Source organism: Acanthopagrus latus, chromosome 3, assembly GCF_904848185.1.
Source record: "Acanthopagrus latus isolate v.2019 chromosome 3, fAcaLat1.1, whole genome shotgun sequence".
NCBI lineage: Eukaryota > Metazoa > Chordata > Actinopteri > Spariformes > Sparidae > Acanthopagrus > Acanthopagrus latus.
Window position 1 is genome coordinate 15,201,772 of NC_051041.1, and position 20,760 is coordinate 15,222,531.

The following is a 20,760-nucleotide window of genomic DNA, read 5'->3' on the forward strand; positions in this document are numbered from 1 at the left end:
CTTTCTTAACAACTAATCTGCATGTGGAAAGTAGGATGGCTGAGGGAGCAAAGAAAGGGGAGACGGTGTGTGAAGAGGCAGATATGGAGTTTGTACCTGGCCGAGGATGTCCCCCAGTAGTGTCCACATGGCCTGGCCTTCACTTCGTAGCTCTCCATTGACATTCAGTAGCTCCTCCAGGGATTCACAAAGCTGCGAAACAGGAGAAGAGACAGCATGGGGAACACCACAGGACACCACATTTTCACAGATATCACACAGATATGCTGCAACTGACGGTTATGTTCATCATCTGTATATCTGTATATTATTTTCCTGTTTAATCAATTAGTTGTTTGGTTGCTCTATAAAATGTTAGAAAATGGTGAAAAATGTTGATCAGTGTTCCAGAAACCAGAAATACTGAGAAGCTGAAGTTTTGCCTTCATCAATGCAGCTCTGGGTCAAAATTAAAAAAACATCACTGATGATAACCTACCCATTTAAATGACATATTGTGCACAGCTGCAGGTGAGTGTTTGATTCTGCGCTCACTGTAATTGTTTCATATTAACACTTTGATTATTTCAATGATTATAATTTGCAAGTTGTTGAGCCTTGTGTAATGACTACTACTTATCCATCAAAGTTAGACTTGTAATGGCACTCACCCACTGCCATGTTCTCCAAGGCCAAAGCCATGTGAGAACAACTCATGCAGTGCAATTAGCAACACACACTCCATTAATAATGTTTAACATACGCGGCCCAAGACTGAACGCAACATTAACTCTTGTGACTTTTACTCTGCCGGTGTGTTCCTTTCCTCATCGTGACAGATAGAGTGGCACCCTCTTCACAGAGGTCACATGTTTGAGAGATGGGAAAAAACCAAGCTCCGGTTTCAGTTTTTATCACATAGCAAAGTGAAGCCTTATCTATTGTGATGACATAGTTGTACATGCCAGGCTGAACACTGTCCATAAGAAAATAAGGTAGGATGGCCACCTGATGGTAATAAAACAAAGTAAGACAATACTACATACCACTTGAAATTCATACATTGATTTTCTTTCATCTGAAAAACACTTTCGCTCACTATATTATTTGCCACCACTGCAGACATCACTAGAACATGGTGCAAAGGTCAACAAAACTACACATAATATTAACACTGCAAGAGACGTGATATATTTACAGACCACTGCTTCCCTGTCTTCAGACGCGCAGCTCCAAAAACAGTAAATCAATATGTGATGGCCAATGTTAACATTGTGGCAGACCGCCTTAAATAAATGAGTGTGTGGGAAACACTAGACTGACATGGCATCTGCCAACATGAAGACATGCATCTTCAACTTCTTTAAGTTTTAACTATTTTTGACAATTAAATACCAAACCACTAATCAGTTAATTAAAATCAATTATTAGAATTAACAGATTAATCAAGAATGAAAATAATTGCTTAAATTGCGTAAACATGTGGCGTGACGTGAAACACAAAGTTGGACGTGAACAGTGAAGCAGGTCAAATTTGTAAGAGCTTTACATTGCACCCCACTGGAGTTTAGAACTAGGTTCTTAGTGGGGGGCTTTTAATTTGAAAGTAGCAACCGTTAGCAGCTTGCCGCTACAGCAACAAGTTGACAACGAAGACAGCTACAGAGACCGAAGAGACGCTAGCATCTCCCGGATCTCATCAGCTGTCCAGTTGCTCATCTGGACGTCCGCGGATGAAGTGTTGGACTGACTGCTGTGAACAGTTGTTTCCTGGTTTTAAAACTCCCCGGCTGTGGGTCACACAACAGTGCACGTCATCGACACCTCTGCCCATCTCACATACTTGCTGGCACATCGACAGCTCAGAATTACATAGAAATGGAGGTGGAAAAAAGTGTACCCTCCGAGGTGTCAAACTGGTGACTTGAACAGACCCCCAATTTACCGCCTTCTGTCTAAATAGGATGACCTAGCTGCAAAAAAGTACAGCCAAATTGGCGGCTTGCTGCCCTGCATAAAAACGGCTATGTATGTCAAACTGGAACAACTGAACGGAGGAAGTAGCCTACAACGTTACTTATCACCCACCTACAATGCAGTCCTGTCTGTATTGCGTTGTTCACTCCCTATATGGTGTGAATGGTTGTTAAAACCCAGACAGCTTAACAACCATTCACATCTGGGCTCACCTAGCCCCAACCTTCCACACCGATCATACATTTTTATTTACTTTGTGAATGTCAAGTTAACAGAATAAAGTTATATTTGTTATCAAAACATTTGACCTCTCACTACCTGCAACTCTCTTCCAGTTAGTCGGGAAAAAAAACCTTTTTTCTGTGGGTTTGGATTGATGATGCTCACCTTGTTGTACTCCACGTGCAGTTTTTCTTGCTCGCTCTCCAGCTTGTCTTTCAAGTTCTTCTGCTCAGAGATGTTGTCCTGGATCTGGATCATTCGCATGTTCCGCTCTGAATATCAATGGGACAAAAATCAATAGCAAGATCACAATCTATATACAGGAAAAAGCACATGAGAGAGTGTACTGATGGCAGATAGGCCCTCTGCTGCAGGCCTAGTATGCTCTCAAGGTGACCGGTGTGGTGTCTCACACATCTGGTATCACAATCATTTATTTGGAGAGGACATGTATTTACACAGTATTAGACACAATAACTTAACCACCTTATATTAGATATATAGAGTATGGAGAGAATAATGATTTAACTATTTCAACTTGGTTAAAATGTAAATACAGGTCAAAAGTATATGCACTGCTAAAAAAAAGTTAAGATGGCATTTTAATCCTTATCAGGTCCTGATGAGCAAATTATTCAAGTTGAAAATATTTACAGGTGCACATTGTATAATTTGGTGGGAACCAAAAGACAAAATAATAGTAAATTATCAACACAAAATCATCAACCCACTGAGGGCTGGATTCAAAATCAGACCGCAAATCAGAGTAGAGGATTTACTGGCAGCTTTGGATGCACAGCTACATAAGATAACATACATAACAACGGCATCAATGTCAGGAATTGCCTACACACTCAGGCCACTTGAGGCCAGGCATTGTCCTGCACCAAGAGGAACCCAGGGCCAACTGCACCAGCGCAAGGTCTGACAATCGCTCTCAGGATTACATCCCAGTACCTTACTGAAGTCATACCATTGAATATGACAGGGAGGTCTGTACGACCCTCCAAGCATATGCCTCCTCAGACCATCTCTGAACCACTGCGAAACTAGTCATAAGCGGGATAAGGAGAGAACAATTGTCTGTGGCCAACACATGCAAAACCATGCGCTTTTAAGGGGCTGTCTTTCAGTTGACTCTCCATTGCACCGGTTTTCACTTCCATTTGCACAAAAACAGGGTAAGCCAATTCACAATCATTTGTTCTTCCTAAATGAACACATTGATATCCCTGAAGTTTAACTGACATATATTTAATGTGAGTGCCTGAAGTAGAATACGACCATTGGAGTAGGAGTTGCAAACATATAGATAAGCATCGAGTTTTAAGCTCAGTGTTCTTCCTAGGTTTGCCCTCCAACTAGTGTCAGTGCTGCTTTCTGACTAAATCAAAGAAATATTTCATGTGCATTATTTGCTAAAGCTGCATGAGAATAGCATCTGAACACATGTTTTATTCTTTAACAAAAGAGTGACTTTGTTTCCAAAGAAAAGTGCAAAGGTAATGCAGGCTTTCCCATAGAAATTGGTTAGTGGAGATGTGGGGGTTCCTAAATAAGCCTCATATTATGAAATTATGTCCTTTAATGTTGTGTGCATATGCTCTCTGAAGCAAGGCAGGGTTCTTCCATTACAAAACAATGTGGGAAACCATCAAACATGTATTTCTAAGTGATGTACCATATGCAACTGGATGTGTTGCAGTTGCTTGAAGACGTTTCACCTCTCATACAGGAGGCTTCTTCAGTTTTAACTAGAAAGGGGTTGCAGGCTCTCCAGTTAGTTAGAACTAAAGAAGCTTCTGTGCCAACTAATCATGTTGAATTAAATATTGAATACTGCATCACATTACTTCTTAACTATCCATTTACGTAGTTCATTCACCTTTTTGCCCATCTGTGCACATGCATTTTCATGCTATGTTTTTCTTTTATACCAGTTATCCGTGATGAGCTCAATTTGGTCTACCTCTTAAATAATAATAGCTTCATACACAGAGGTGTCTCCATCTTTTTTTCCATCGTTTTTTTGAGCTTTGTAGTTTTATGTAGGCTAAAGGTTTTCATCTTACTGTAAAATTGAGATCAGATCAGTTGTATCTGGAAATACATAGTTGCAAGTTGTTTTTATTGAGTATATAGTTCTGCTATCTGAAAGAAGAGAGCATTTCTCAGCTAGCTGAATATCATTTAGCCCAGGTAGTATATCCTCACCTAGGTAGTAGTTGACAAAATCTGCTGTGAGGGCAGGTTGCTTGTGTTTCCTGCGTCCGTCCAAGCTCGCATTGGCATCAGATGTGTCTACAGGGAAAATGTCTGTGCTGATGCCCATCAGCTCTGCCTTCCTCATCAGCTTCCTGATGGCTGAGGCACTAGAGGTCAGAGGTCGCGGCAACTTCTCCCGGGGCACCCATGCCTGAGGCCGAGTGTTCCTGGAAAGCTCTGCTTTTGCCCTGTACTGCTGCAGGCGGGTAGTGATTCGGGCCTGCAGATGGGACACACACATAATTCCACAGTCTTGATGTAATATACCATCACTGAGTTGCCACTGTATACACATGATTTGTGATGTTTTCCCCAAGTAAAACAATAAAAAAAAAAGTAGCCAGTGAAATAAAAGAGATCCAAATAAATCAAATTTAACATGTAACATAATTTTCAAGAAGTAAACGTCTAAACATTGGAATCACCCTCATTGTCTTCTCCTTCTAAAATTATATGGGCTTATTTGTATAAAAGTAGAAAAACACATGCCTGTGTTGTTCTGACATTCGGTTGCTGCAGCTGACATAAATAAAGGAATCTTACCTGAGCTTCAGGAGTAAGCTGTTTCTCTCTCTCCTGCAGAGAGACCTTACAGTAAGACTGTAAGGCCAGATAATTCTTCCTTTTCCACTTCCTGTCAAAGCGGTCTGCATGCTGTTTGCAGTATGCAAAAAATGGATCAGCAATATCCTGAGGACATAAAAACATATATCACCACTGGTAAAGAAAGGGAACATTATCTCTTGGAACATTGACTACACTGACATTTGACAACCTTGTTCCCTCCCGCCACATGAAGTCAAATAAAAAAAATCTGAAACAGTTAGTTGAGCTGCTGGCCTTCTAGATATCATTTGAGCCTAACTTGTTGCGATAGATGCCATCAGCACTTTGACTTATTGATGGAAGCTTTTTCATGTGACTGACTGAATTCAAAGGTTTGCAACTGACAGGATGTTTACATTGTGAAGAAGTAGAGGATGTATGGTGCATCCTGCCTTGTAGCATGGACAGTGATTATTAATACTACTGTTCTTGTTGAAAATACTGTATAAAAATAGCTATCACTAGTAAAAATTTAAAACTGAGGGGCAAATATTGTATATACTTATAAAATGTATAATGACATGAACTATGCTATTTAGTATTCATAACTGAATAATAGCATTCAGTTATAAATGTGGTGTAAATGTTACGCAGTTGTTAATTGAAAAATTAAAGAGGAATATATTGAAAACTTTCAAGGATAGGCTGGATTTTACACAAGCCAATGGCCTGCGAGAAAACAACAAACAGTGCTAACGGAGTGAAGCTAAAAGAAATATTATAAAATAACAACATAAAAAGTACTTTTATCCAGTGCTGCACGGATTTGAAGGAAAGTGAACTTCTGTGTTTTGGACTTTCTCAAGTCTAACAGGCTTGACACACTGGATGCCTGTGTAGTGTATGGCAGCTGTGTTGCTGAGCTACTGCTGCTCACTTGCGTGTTTGTATTCACATAGGCTGCGTTGTTGCTCCTACCTGCCCTATCTGTTTTACATGGAGTCTGCATTTGCCGAGAAAGCCAGAGGGGGAACGAGAGGGAGCGAGGGAGAGAAAGTGAAAGTGAGTGAAAGTGTGCAAAAGAAAGAAACTGTCCCCTATCTGTGACAAAGTATACATGTAGATATTAAAACTGTAGTTACTGGGACCAGGACATTGGGACCTCAGTGAGTGTTGGGATCGAATATTTACCCGCATTGACGCTTCCTCCATATGCACAAGGCAGGGCCTGCTGCAATGTAAAATTTTGCAGTCCATCTCACCAACACTAGGCTTTCTAAAATCTATCCTGACAGAACAGATGAGTGTAATAAATGTAAAGGCTCCCCTGCTTATTACATTCATATGTTTCTGACCTGTCCACGACTATCGGAATACTGGTCTGCAATATTCAAAACAATTAGTGAAGTTATGGGCTGAACCATAAACCCCAAGCCCCTTGTGGTCCTCTTTGGCATCTCCCCCACACATGGCCTGTCCAAATCCTCACAGTACATTATTGCCTTTTCTTCCTTACTTGCTCGAAGGCTTATCCTCCTTAAATGGACTCATGCCTCCCCCTCTTGCTCACAATAAATGGATCCATGAAATGCTACAATGTATCATCCTGGAGAAGATAAGGTTCTCCCTTAAGGGTTCCTCATGTACATTCTATGAGACGTGGAAACCTTTTGTAAGCCACGTAGACTCCCTAACTATTGATGCTGAAAATGTTTAACTGAGCACTGTACTCCAACGCTTTTCTTTTTTCTTTCCCTCTTTCCCTTTTTCCCTCTCCCTATTGAGTACTTACTTGTGTTTACCTTATTTCAACTGTTAACCGGCTTATTTACTCTTTGTTTGCTGTGACTGTTTGCATGTCCCTTGATGTGCCTGGGTTTGAGTGTGTAGTCTTTTGATGGGCTCTTTTTCTGTTTTGGATGGGTGAATTTAGGGTGTTCTGGCAGGCGGGAATGAAGCTGGAACCTTCCTGCAGTACATTGTTGCTGCTGATGAACCTCAATTAAGCACCTGAATGTATTATGGGACCACTCCAGTGTTAAAATCAATAAAGACATTTTTGAAAGAAAACTGTAGTTAAACACATGAAATCCATATGACTGTCTACAGGTTGTTTTCAGGTAGATTTTTACTGAGAACTGTGTGCATATCACGGCAGAAATAGGTTAGACTGTGTATCTCTAGATTGCGTGACACAGCAGCCACGCTTGACATGCACATGAGAAGCCTCTATGCATCCAGTGCAAATGGTCTAACTTGTTAACATGGATGCGGAAATTAAACATGGGAGGTAATGCTACATAGCAGTGCTGTACATGCACCCAGTGTGCTCAGTCTTTAAAAAAATGGCCATGTTTCATAGGGGGCATGGGTTTGAAAAGTCTGGCACACAACACCATAAGAGATAATAAGAGAGGACACAGAGGAGCCAGGCAAGGCTAGTCTCTAAATCATAATTTTTCTTTACATTGTACATGTTTTCTATTACTTGTAAAGCACTTCCATTTGTATTTGACTTGTTTTAACGAGGTATAAAATGTGGTATCACAAAGGAAGGAAGGCCAGGAAGGAAAATGTGCTAAGTGTGTCTGAAAAAAAAAAAAAAAATATATATATACATATAAATAAAAATATACCATGAAGTCAAATGTAAATCTACCAATTTGACTGGATGTGATAGAAGATTTGTTATGGAACCTTACAACCCATTTAAGGGGTATTTGAGGCACTATATCTTCGAAAGGGTCTTAAATGTCCACATTTTTTCTCACCTCCTCCGCTGCAGCCTCAGACAGGAGTCCCTCCCTCTGAGCACAGGTGACATGGAAATAAGAGCGACACATCCCTGCATCACAGCTGATGCACACACCTGTCCTGGCAAAGCGCGCGTCCTCACAGAAACTGCACTCCTAAGTGCGACAGAACACAACAAGTAGACTTCAAGTTGAAGCTGCAACAAGGAGGAATAGAACATTAGTTTCTGTGAGCCCACAGACACATGCCTAGTTTTTCCAATGGTGTGGATGCAGAAGACATTATCTACTGCACAACAGTGCATTTTATCTTATGATTACTGGAGGCTTCACTTTTGGCAATTGCACACTATATGTTAAATGTAAAACAGGGTGGCGTTAAAATACCCTCCGTTTTTCCTTGGAGCCAGATTTTATGAGGCATTTTCATGGATGTTCAAAGTCTTCAAACAGATGTACAGTGCTGTGGTGTTTAGCAGATTCAAGTGTCAAAAATGATGACTCTATTAACTGCTCTCAATTCTGTTTGTGTTTTAATTTATATCTATTCTATTTATATCAAATGATATTCCAACAGTGTACACAGCAACTGTCTTTTTCTCCTTAACTCAGAGTTACTGCTGGTGTTGTGATGATGCAGAATTTTTTTCACCACTGTGAAAAAGCAACATATCCCTATAGTTCAGCAGTTTAGTGCCAAATAAAATAAGAAAAGAAAAAAAAAAAAATACGGTGATGACATTAACCAGCTCAACCCTACCATCACATCATCACAGTATTGTGGTGATTAAATTTCAACAACTTTTTCAGTACTTCAGTTCTTTAACTCTTATCGCAGACATTGCCAAAAAGAATTAACATTTTTAAACATTCTTTGACAAGTTTGAAATGTTTGAAATGTTTTCAGAGAATCAAAGCATGCTATGTTTTCATCAACGATAACTACACAGGAATGCTGATGAACCAACAATATATTTGGATATACATTCACGATACACTAATCAAAAACATCATCTAATAAGTGGAGCCTGCAGTGTGTTAAACATGTCAGTAAAACCAAAATCAGCATGCACAGAGTACTCGCCTTGGCCCCATATTTTGAATAATTCATCTCTGTCAGCGTCACTGGTCGTAGTTTATCAATGTCTCCAAATGCTACTCCAGGAACATAAAGTGCACAAACCACATGCACCCATCTGAAAGTGAAAAACATCAAACTGGCTGATAAAACAGTTTTTTTTTTATTTATTTATGTTTTTTTTAAGAGAAACATAACAAACTCCAGCACATCAGTATGCAAATCATGACCTGAAAATGTTTCAAGATGTAAAGTTGTATTAAAAAAGGTGACATTTATCTATGGCTGTGGTTATTTTTGCATTTAGGGTGGTGAATTACAGCAGACAATAAAAACTCAATATCATGAAATTGGCTGCAGTGAGTTGCTCAGACACTTCAAAAAGAAATGGATTCATAGATTTATGTAGCCCAAGACTCAGCTACAGTTTGGTGGGACACAATTCAAATGCGGACTTTAGGGAAGAGAATCCGAAGTCCAATATAAAGATATCCATCTCTAGCAAGCAACAGCTTCACAGTTTAATTTGCTGTGTTTTTCATGCTCTAGTGAAGTAGTAAATTCGGGTGCAGCCTGGCTGAGGAGCACTATCAGCGATAACGTGGCTGAAGTCTCCACGCCTCACATAACACACTCTTTTCTCTCACTCCTTTTCTTCCTCTATCTCGTCTCTTCCCTCCATCCCCTTATTTCACTCCTCTACCAGTTCTCTCTCTCTCCTCCTTAATCCAACCTCCTCTCTTTCCACCACTGAATATATGTACAATTTAGCTTGTACACATTATTGCCTTCAGCCTTTCAACCAGCTATGGTCATTAACTAAGGCGTTATTTGTTTCCGAACACGTTCTACATGCTGCCTCTAGTAAATGGCAGCTGACCACCGTGTCAATGTGCAACTGTGTCCCACCTCCCGGCATCCGTCTCTTTGAAGATGCCATCCTGGTTGGGGCACAGCTCACAGCTGGGAGTCACTCCATTCTTACAGGCATCACAGAACCAGGGCTCCGTTGAATTCTCTGATGCGGAGCTCATGATAGAGTCACTCTCACCATCCACGCCATAACATCCTGGGAACACAGAAAAGGATTGCCAATATTAATGAGATTATCAAACACAACAGTCCAAATAATAATAAACAACTTATTGTTTACTGTTTATCTTTTGTGTTAATAGAGTTGGGCAGTAATACAGTAAGATGGTATTCCTGCATATTCAAAAATTGGTGTCCATGTCCGTTTCATTACTGTGATGAAAAAATACCACTAACACACCACGGTCTGTGTGTTTGAAGTTGTTGTAAAAGCAGTGTTTCCCATACATAGCATGATTTTTTTATAGCGATGTGGTTTTTAGGCCAACTTTCACAATTGCAAAACTGTGTAATTGCATTGTCACGTGATACACTAGGGCCCAAAAAGACTTTTTCCCATAAGTTAACATTGTGAAAGAATAATCTGTACAATAGTGGATAATTGTTTTCTAAAGAAACAGAGGCTAAGCTATCCTGACATCCTTACTAGTAAACACCTATGATTTTCATACTTCACAGTCTCATGCCCAAACAGAGATAACTCTGGTGACATGAATATAAAATCTCCACTCATGCCTTCTGGGTGACACAGCTAGACTGCGGTTGCAATTCCAGACATTTATACTGTAAATTGTCACATGTAGATAAACGACAGACTGGTACTCTGGTAACTCTGACAGCATCTGAGATGTTTTTGGTTTATTTTCTTTCTCAGAGATCCTTAATTGAATTGTTTGGTCAGAGGCTTTGCTCTAGACAGAAACCAAACATTGTAACAGGCTGAATTTCTGTATATTGTTGTTATACTGGGCCACTGTCTGACTCTAACCTGCAAAAAGCCACCAGGATAAAGTCAAAGTGTTGTAAAGAATCCCAACAATCAGCAACCGGAGACATACTGGCATTGTCATACTTTATGCTTTATGTACTGTATTCAACTAATTAAAATCAGTAGCCAATGTACCACAGTGTCATTATTGGTAACTGTACTATTTGTGTTATTCTAATACTCTAGGAACCAAGAAGAAGACAAAAGGTTGAAAACAAACCTTGTCTGCTCTGGTCCACAGCTATCAATGTACTGTGACACTGCAGCACCACAAACTGAACATTTCATCTAAAACATTTTTTTTTAGAATAACACAAAGTAAGAAGAAGCCAAGGGAAAGAATTTTAATGTTGTCCTCTTAATTTTCTGAGGTTGCATAAACAATTACTTAGCTGATGTGGTTTCTATGGCAGCTATTACACCAGGCAGACGTGCTCTTCACTACCAATGAGGGCAGCAATCAGTACTCAGCCTCCGTTGGGGAGATAACACTCTAACTTCTAATTCAGTCAACCAGCCTTCAGGCTTTTGAGCAATGGGAGAGACTCACAAATCAAAAAGCTGCAAATGTTCTGCATGCATGTCACTGTGTGCCACACTGGGGCCGACTCCCCATCGAAAGCAAACACTGGGGCAGATGGAGTTGTTTATTCAGCTCTACACTTTGTTTGGTAGGTGCATGTCCTTTTCTGATTGAGAGACCATTTGCTGTTTGTCATGGTGAATCACTGATTTTGAACTCTCTCTGCTTTTCAGAGGCTGGTGGGTTATATCTACAGTTTTTACAGGCCACTCTATTGTGTATTTTTTTATTTTTTTTTTAGATGAAATCAAAGGCAGGATACACCAATCAAGCTGCTGATTATAGCAAAGGGTCTATGAAGTCACAGCTGGACTCCGTCTTGACCTTCAAAATGGAATAACTACTTAGAATCTAACTACCTAGATGTGAACCAAACTACTGCCCATTTCTACCTCACTTTCCCTCACAGTATGTGGCAAGGGTAAGAGGTCAAGTCCTGCTCGCTCCAAAATAGCTCCAATATAGGTATTACTGGAATACCTCTGGCATCATTGGGCATTCATCTTTACGGACTGGGCTTTGAACCGTGAAACTGGGAGTTGTGAATGACCACCACGTTGGTTTAACTGACTTGAGAAACTTGAAACGTTGCACAGATCTTCGGTGTTCCTTTTGAACTGAGATACAAAGCTCAGACCGTTAAGCCACGGGTTGCTGGCTAATATGAGCTAAGCTGACAAAAAGTGATGACTACTGGATAGCTTCATAATCCCTGAAGGAAAGATTATCCTTGTCAGAAATGACGAGCTTGGCAGGAAAAAATAGAAGGGGCAAGGTAGAGTTGACTGAACCAAGTGCTTTTGACTGAATTGAGATTTAATAGAGAAATGTCTGCCTGCCTCCAACAAAGACTAACCAACTAGGTGTGGATGCATCCAGCAGTGAGAATATAAAATCGTGCTGTATGAAGACATAGGATTAAGTTAAGGTAGGAGGGTTCCCATGGGTTGTTTAACCATATGATGAAAAGAAAACTCATAAGCATCTCACATTACTGAACCAGCCATCTGGTATCCTGACAGAATGTTGATGCCTCACATTTTCCTCTGCTAATCATCCACCTACAGTTATCTACATACCAAGGAGTACAAATGGTTGACAAATTTAAAGAAGAATATGAACTAATGATTGAAAAATCATTAGAATGTGGATCCCTCTAAACAGGACAAAATGATTAGTGAATGATTTGATGAGTGTGAAAATGTTATGAATCATGCGGTATGGCCTTTACAATCACAAGGTCTCAACCCAACTAAAAAAGTTTAAGGCACCCTAATACATAACAACCATCATCGAAAAACTGAATGAGAGAATTTCTTTCATCTTCATTGCCCATCCAGTAGATCTCCACACATTTGGAGAAACCAGGAGCACTGAAGTTGTTCTGGATGCTTGTGGTGGAAAAACGTCTTAATAAGTCCCTTGAGGCAAATCATGATTTGTGAATCTGGGCCTTGTAAATAAAACTAAATGACTTCAGTAATGACACGCTTTATAGAAATCAGCCACTAGAAAATTTCAGTATTACATTTTTGGGTGGTAAATCTCCTGACTTGTCAGATGTTCTTATTTCTACCTACCTAACAGACGTAAAATATCACAAATGGTTCTTGAAAAATGTTGTTTTTGGGGGCAGGACGATATGTCCAAATTTGATATCACCCAATTTGATACTGTCAGGACATTTGGGCGTCAATTAGATATGTATTGCAATTCTTTAGTATTGTGATTCAACAAGTATTGCAAATCAAAATAATGACTGATTGCACTTGACCATGGGATAAAGTTGAATCATACACCTCTAGGGACTGTATAGCATGAGTCATATTTCAAACAATTCAAATCCTTGACATTTAAGCCTAAACTCCACTCACATTTGCTTTATCAGCGAAGGATGATATTCTATGGTGACATGTTACTAACATTTACCTTCACCATCAAAGCTTAATACATGAACATATACAATGAAAAACAGGCCTTCTTTGACATTTACTCTCAGAGACAAATAAAGCAGAAGGAGAACTTGTAGCATGTAATGATATCTGCCTGTATGACTGGTGGCAGTCTGATATGGGCAGGCTGGTAAAAACAGGTCTCCTCTATGTGCTCTGTGTAGACAGTTGCTTTGTGGACTTTGGCCCATTCCATCTTCGATCTCTCACCCAGGTCTTGTGTGTCTACCTTTCATGTCAGCCTCTCTTCTCATGTGAGTGGGAGTGATGGTGTCCGAACAGTGGTGTGAACACAAGAACAAAGAGAAGCACTGAAGTCAAGCAGCCAGACTAACTCGTATGAGCTCTAGATACTGACAGCTCATCTCTCATCTCTGCTTCAAAGTCCTTTTCTGTTTGACCTTACCTTAACCTTGAGCAAGGTGCTTTGTGATCTCTTTAAAGAAGCTAACATGTTATGAATACACCTTTTTAAGAGAGGTGCACGACAGTATCTCCTCTATCAGAACTAAGACGTATATAGCTCTTGAGTAAACAAATAAGCAAAATACATTTTACAGTAGTAAAGGATTATTTTTGATTATTTCCGGTTGATCCATTAATCATCTAGTCCAAAGACTGACTGGGAATAGTATGTAATGCGTTTTAAGTTCTCCCAGACTGCACAGGGATGTCTCCAAATTGCTGATTTGGTCTAATCAACAGTAAAAATCCCAGTTACATATTTTAATGACATCAATTCGTCAGTCTTATTTTGAGCACAGCATCAGAAAGATCAGTGCCTTATTCAGAATATCACCGATTAAGCCTTATAAAATAAGTTTAATATGTTCTGATGTACTCTGATGAGGTGTATGATCTGCTACTTCCAACCATTGCCTGATTTTCAGGCGCATTCATGATGACAGATTTCAAACATGCCTCCTGGCAATGTGAAATGAGTCAATCACCTATTTTGAGCGGGTTTATCCACATAGAAAATATGTACACACTAATTTTGGTTAAAACAAAATTAAACAAGATTGACCAGTGGGAGCATATACATTTATCTTAATACATTTAATATTTGCTGTTGAATTTCGTTTTTCAGTCACTGGATTTATTCTTCAACTACGAAGAGTATGCACTGTATGTGCACTGTGAAACTTTTCCAATTCCTGCACATTTAGAAAACATTCAAAAGTGCGTGAAAGTGCAGACTGTTAGAACATCTGCATTTATGTTCAAACATAACACTATAACAGGATAATAACACAGAAACTGGTTCCTTTTTAACGTTTGCCAGAACAAAATGGCATTTTCTTGAGATGGGAATTATCATAAGCATCAACTGCTAGTATAGTAACAAGGAGCAGTCATGGCAGCATTGAGAAACTGTCTAAAGCATGACTTGATTTCACAAAGAAAGTTGAAAACTGCACTAGTTGTAATGTCTTTCAAAATTATCATTTCATTTAAGGGTGGAAACATCAATATGCTAAAACATCTTTGTATGCAACATGAGTTTAAATTCAGGAATACCATGTATTTGACATTCATAAGTGTCATTGCTTTCCATCCAGCAGCATGTCTGTTACCATGGGTAAATTTTACGTTACTGTATAAGGACATAGCAGCAAACTGGCAAATTTAGTGGATTATTTTCTTTGTCAAAGAAAACCTAAATCAAAGTACATGCAGTACAAATATGCTCCCTTTCATCCACTTTAAATGATAACAGACAGACTGTAGCTACAGCTAGCTCTCAGCCTACAACCTGCTTGACCATATTTGATCAGGAATCAGTGAGAGAACCAGAAAGAATCAGGCTGATAAGCAGAATCAATATGGTACTGGTATTGAAATTCCTGCAAGAAACTTGTTCTAAAAATGGTGCAACATTATCAGTTTACACAGGGAATTTACTTTTATTGGGAAACCTACAGTCATCCATTATATCAGCACACAGACTGTTTATTAACATCTACCCAAGCATTTTCCTATCATTTTATATACTGTAGTGCTGTGCTGTAGTAGTACTGTAGTGTGTACTAAAATCATGAAATGAGATTTATTTCTGATAAAACATGTGTTGTTAAGGGAGGAAAGAATATACTGTCATTGCCAAGTCAAAGTAGCCTGCCTCAGCATGGTGGTTCTCCATAATCAAATACGTAGCTTTACAGCTCTGCTCTCCTCAGATTAAGTGCATGAATGGAAAGGCCTGTGTTCATTTATGCTAGCAACATCTAAGATCACAGTGTAGTACATAAAAATGACTGGATTACAACTACACAATTCAACAGCTGGGAGAAATATGCTTCCCTATCCAACATGTTAACATACTTCATGCAATCAATAGCTTTTACCCTTAATCTCAACAGAAATTTTCCTTAGGTGACATGAGACTGCTAATGCCCATGACAAGATAGCTATCCCAGGAGTTGTATTTAAATTGTGGGGGGGATAATCTAACAAGGGTTCTCTCCTAAAAATGTTTCCCCATTCATTTCTTGTATTGTTGTTCCTTTGAAAAGGTGAATTGATGGTTTTATCTGGATAAACTATTTTGAGAAAAGTTACTCATGACATCTGAAGATTTTAAAAAGCTAAAAGTACAGAAATGTAATCAATGAGTAATTTATAACAGCTTTCTGGCATAGGTTCCTGACATATACTTTTTGGGCTGAAAACACATGTTTGCAAATTGCAAATATTTAAAATCCAAGACAAAAAATCTAATAAATTATCTAGATGAATGTGACAAACATAATGACTTAAAGGGGCTGGTGCTTTTTGCTGTTCTTTCTTGAACACAAGTCAGAATATAATTTAGTTTCCTATCAGACTTTAATATTCAATTAAGAATCCAAAATGAGAAAATGAAAAAAAAAATACAGTTATTTCATTATCTTTTTTAATAATGTGTAACAAGAAAAACTTTTTTATTTTTGTTCTTTTGATGTAATGCTCGGATAAAGGGAAAATAAAAAATGGGACACGTGACATATTTGATTTTGATATTTCGTTTGTCGTATTTGTGTGTCCCGGATATTTCTTATGGTTTTATGATTAACACAGTTGGTCTGTCTTATAAAATGCTCTGTTTACAGCAGCATCTCTGGCCTCATTAGTTAGTACAGTGAACATGCCAGATGGCAGAGGTGGGCTGCCCTGCCGCTGCTCTGCCACTCAGCCTGTTCGCTGTGATCAGCTCTGCCACTGGCTACTTGTTTTTACATACCAACCACAGGGAAAAAAAAAAACAATATTTAAACACTGAACATACAATTAGGAAATAATAATAGCATTTTCTTGCATGGCCCTGTTGACTTTTGATTAGTGGGATTTCAGCACTGGACAACGAGAGAGAGAGGGAGGTCAGTTGGTCAAGGTATTCTTCCACAAAAGAGACAAGAATTAATATTAATAACTGGATATGAGACAGCTCATATTCATTTCTTGTATACTGCTAAATAGCTTAATCTATAACAGCAAATCAATGTATTGGCTGATTTAAAAACAATTTTTATCAATAATCTGAAATATACAGTATCAGAAATTGCAAATTCTCAACTGAAGTAACATTCAAGTACCTCAAAATTGTACTTGTACAGTAGCCTACTCAAAGGATGATTTTTGCAACTGGGATTGAGACACCTTAGATACAGATTCATTACTTATGTCTCAAGTGTCTAACTGCAGTATCCTCCAGAACTGCACCTCTCTAGGGTTACAAGAAAAAGTCAGGCAGCTTCAGGACTCCTCAGTAACGTTGCTGCAGTTAACTTATTGAGACTTATGACTTATGAGAATATGAATGACCCAGGTATGTGCAACTTTATAGCCTATCATTCTTTTGCAAATCAACAGGCTAAATAGTGGACCAGTTAATGAACCTGGCATTAACTAATGCATTCAAATTATCTCTAAAAGAGTTTATATTAGTATATGTTATCATTATGTAGGCAGGACATTAAGTGAGCATTAATCTGAATCTGAAAAATAAAACACAGATATGCCAGATATCAGAGCTTATAAGTGGTGAAGCCCTGGGGATGGACTGCCTTGCCGCTGCTCCACGACCCAGCCCGTTCGCATTAACCAATGAGCCCAGAGACACTGCAGTTGCAGCAAACAGCGGCTCCCGAGAATGAGTGACCCAGAAAGGAGCATCAGAGGACCTCCAGAAGGCCTTCTCCCTTCCTATGTACCCTTCATCCAATTTGTTTATTTCATTCATGATCCATCTCTTTCTTTCCATTTTAGTCACGTTTGTCATCTTTTCGATCCATTGGCGGTGTGTTTGTGTATCTGTGTGCAGGCTTTGTCTTAATCTGCCTGAGTGCAAAGTAGCAATAAAAGAGTGGTATGGAATTTAACTGATTTGGGAATGTTCCATATAAGAGAGCGGAATGGATTCGATAATGAAGCACAGACACAGAAAACAGTGCAGAGTTAATAGATTGAGGCATTTTCAGTATGGTAAAAGTGGGTGTGATTTGTCCAGCCTTAGTATAATGGCTGCAATGCCACAAACCCATTTACCAATTTAAACCAAGTAGTATAAAAAGAAATCTTTAGAAATGACATTTCATGTTGTAAATCGCAAGGATAAGATTATACCATGACAATTAAATCTTCATTAGCACATTAGATCCAACCACTTTGGGAAGAAGTGCATCGGAACTCAAAACATATTGCAAGAAGCAAGTTCCATATTTTACTGTCCCAGAAAAAAAGGAACACCATTTGTGTCCTTGGAAGGGAAGATTGGAACTTGCCACAAGTGCTGCCACTGTCTCTTCACTCTAAAGCCTCCACTGCAAACCACTTAGTCTCCCTTCTGTGTCTTCTCAAGGAGATTAGACATGTCTCAAAGGAAGAAAATATCAACCAACTAAAGGAACAAGATAAATTTAAGACCTGCTACTAATATCTGGAGTCTGCTATGGAGAATCAGTGATTAGAACTGTGTGTGTGTGTGTGTGTGTGTGTGTGTGTGTGTGTGTGTGTGTGTGTGTGTGTGTGTGATAATCTCACAAGTCCTGCTTGCATCTCAAAGGTGTTTCAATCACAGTGATTTGGACTGTGTCAGTGCAGTGCAAGTTGAGTGTTCAAATGTTGAGTTCATGTTACGTGTGATAAGGGCATATGGGAACTAGCTGATTATGTAACTCTATATTTGTGTGTTAACTGTTGATGTTTTCTGTGCTGTCAGTGTTGTCCTGTTCTATCCATTAGGAAGGCACTTTGAACTGAGGCTCTAAATGAAATGTCGTAGGAAAAAAACAAAACCTTATTTCAACTATGTCAGGGTCAGACTGGACTGGATCATTGTGATGCAGTTTAAAGAGTGACACACACCAACAACATATGATGCAAATCATCTTTGGAAAAAAAAAAAAAAAAAAAACTTTCCGAGGTTCTTTCCTCTTTCACAGTACAAAAATAAAACCAAATCTAATTCAGACACGAGCCAGACTGAATCTTAAGTTTCAGTAGAATCAAATGAATTATGGTAGTTTTCCCACCTCAATTCTTGTTAGAGGTATGGAATATTAAATCATCAATCTTTGCTCACTACATTTTAGCCTCTTTATCCTCAGGTGTACAAGTTGATGAACTTCTTTTTAAAAACACAAAAATAAATGAAATAAAGTGGAGTGGAATGCAGCCATTTTTAAACATACTGTGCTTTTGCCCTTTGATATCTAAAATGTCTGCTGTGATAAAGCTGTGTTATCCCAAATAGTCATACTCAAAGACAGGAACAAAAACTTGTGGTCACAGCCTTCAACTTGGTACGTCTGACAACATTTACTTGTGCATCTTTGTGGTCTCAAAATAATGAGTCACAGATGCACACTTAGAATCACAGTGTTAACAATTACAGTACTGAACTTGGTTGGACTCATGAAAAATAACTAAAGTGGACATGAAGAATGAAAACCGAAAGCTTGAGAAAGAAAGGTCAAACCCTTCTCTCACACCCCCACTTAGTTGACCAAGAGAATTAATCATGAAATGAGTCTGTTTTGGAAAGTTACACAAATCATTTGCATGTTTGTCTCTATTCCAGTATAGGAAAAAGATGTGACATAGAAGATGAGCATTTCATTTGCTCTGAAATTGTCAGTGAGAAGTATCTGAAACATAAAATGATTGTGTAATCACCTTTGAACCTGTACTGGTAGTAAAGTAATTATGTGTGTTACATTTAAAATATTCAATTACTTTAATCTGACATTTGCTGGTAGTGATAATCAGTCTAGGAGCACATGCTCCTAACTTCAGGGGAAAGTAAGTCCATCAAGCAAAAAATTACTAGCAGAGAAGGTGAGTGTTTGAGGTCAAAGTTCCAGTTTAAGTAGTCAAATAACTTTATTCCTTTTTATGACTTAACTCATTTTTTCTAAGCATGAGTATTTAGCTGCTCTGCATATACCTACATAGTTACATATTGGACTAACTCCACAGCTTACCTTCGTGCACGGTCACCCCACAGTTGTCACACTGGATAATCTCATCGGCGTCCTCGCTGTTGTCACCCAGACACACACAGCAGATGAGGATGTGCTGAGTGCTCCAGGTCTGGGACCGGTCCAGCAAGGCATCCTGTGGAATCAGGAAACAGAGCCACAGTAAAGCCCCTTATCCCCTCTCCCTCTGATCTGACCACAGATCCAGTAACTGGCAGTTAGTAAATCCCATATACAATGCTCATGGACACTGTGCTAAGTCGATAACAACAAAGGCAGAAATTCTCCTGGAATTACCCTGATACCATCTAAACCTCTCAATGGGTTATATGGTGACTTTGTGACTCCTATTGTTGTTTGGTATTATTTTCGAAACGAAATGAAATACAAAAATGGCTAATGTGTAGACCAAACACCTAAATCATCTGCAGTGGTTTACGTAACTAGGACAAGGTGGAAGAGTGCATTTGAAAGGATAATATGTATCTCTAAGTATGTGTTTAACTGACAGTTGAACCAGTAGGGGTGGACCTGAGTGCTGTGACACAGAAGGTTAGCATTTCCTCTCACTGAAAGTGTCACGGAAACTTAAAATGAGTCTAAATGCAATCACTTTTGAACATGAACTGATGGTTAAGTACATTACATTTAAAAAAATGTTTTCAAGTACCTTAATCTGGCGTTTGCTGGTAGTAATAATCAGTCAAGGAAAACATGCTCCTAACTTGAGGGGAAAGTAAGCCCATCAAGCAAAAATGTACTGGCAGAGAAGTTGGTTGTTTGAGGTCAAAATTCACTTTTTAGTAGTCATGATAAGTAACTGGACTACTGCTGTGCTGATTTTAAGCATTATCCTTTAGCTGCTCTTTATATGTAGGGGTAAGAATCTAAGAGTTACTCCCAATATGATACCAATCAGGATTATTTTCAGGGATAGTGTTAGTAGCACGATACAGCAATTCTGCCTTGATGGATATTATTAATTCTCCACTGAGGTTGACCTTTGAGCCCGTGCGTAAAAAAAAAAACTTCATTACATCATTACTTTATCTGGTTGGACAAATGTGTGAAAGCTTGCTGAAC

General features: G+C 38.9%; 1 protein-coding gene across 3 annotated transcripts in view; it reads right to left on the reverse strand.

Moving 5' to 3' along the window:
• phf14 (PHD finger protein 14) overlaps positions 1–20,760 on the reverse strand; it is an 84,044-nt gene that overhangs the window by 55,843 nt on the left and 7,441 nt on the right. For all 3 annotated transcript variants that reach the window (XM_037092654.1, XM_037092653.1, XM_037092655.1), the window contains exons 4-11: positions 19,681–19,813; positions 9,730–9,889; positions 8,827–8,938; positions 7,761–7,898; positions 4,987–5,133; positions 4,393–4,663; positions 2,344–2,450; positions 97–192 (exon numbers count right to left, since the gene is read on the reverse strand). In XM_037092654.1, the coding sequence (XP_036948549.1) occupies positions 97–192; positions 2,344–2,450; positions 4,393–4,663; positions 4,987–5,133; positions 7,761–7,898; positions 8,827–8,938; positions 9,730–9,889; positions 19,681–19,813 (1,164 nt within the window). The remainder of the gene's footprint in view (positions 1–96; positions 193–2,343; positions 2,451–4,392; positions 4,664–4,986; positions 5,134–7,760; positions 7,899–8,826; positions 8,939–9,729; positions 9,890–19,680; positions 19,814–20,760) is intronic.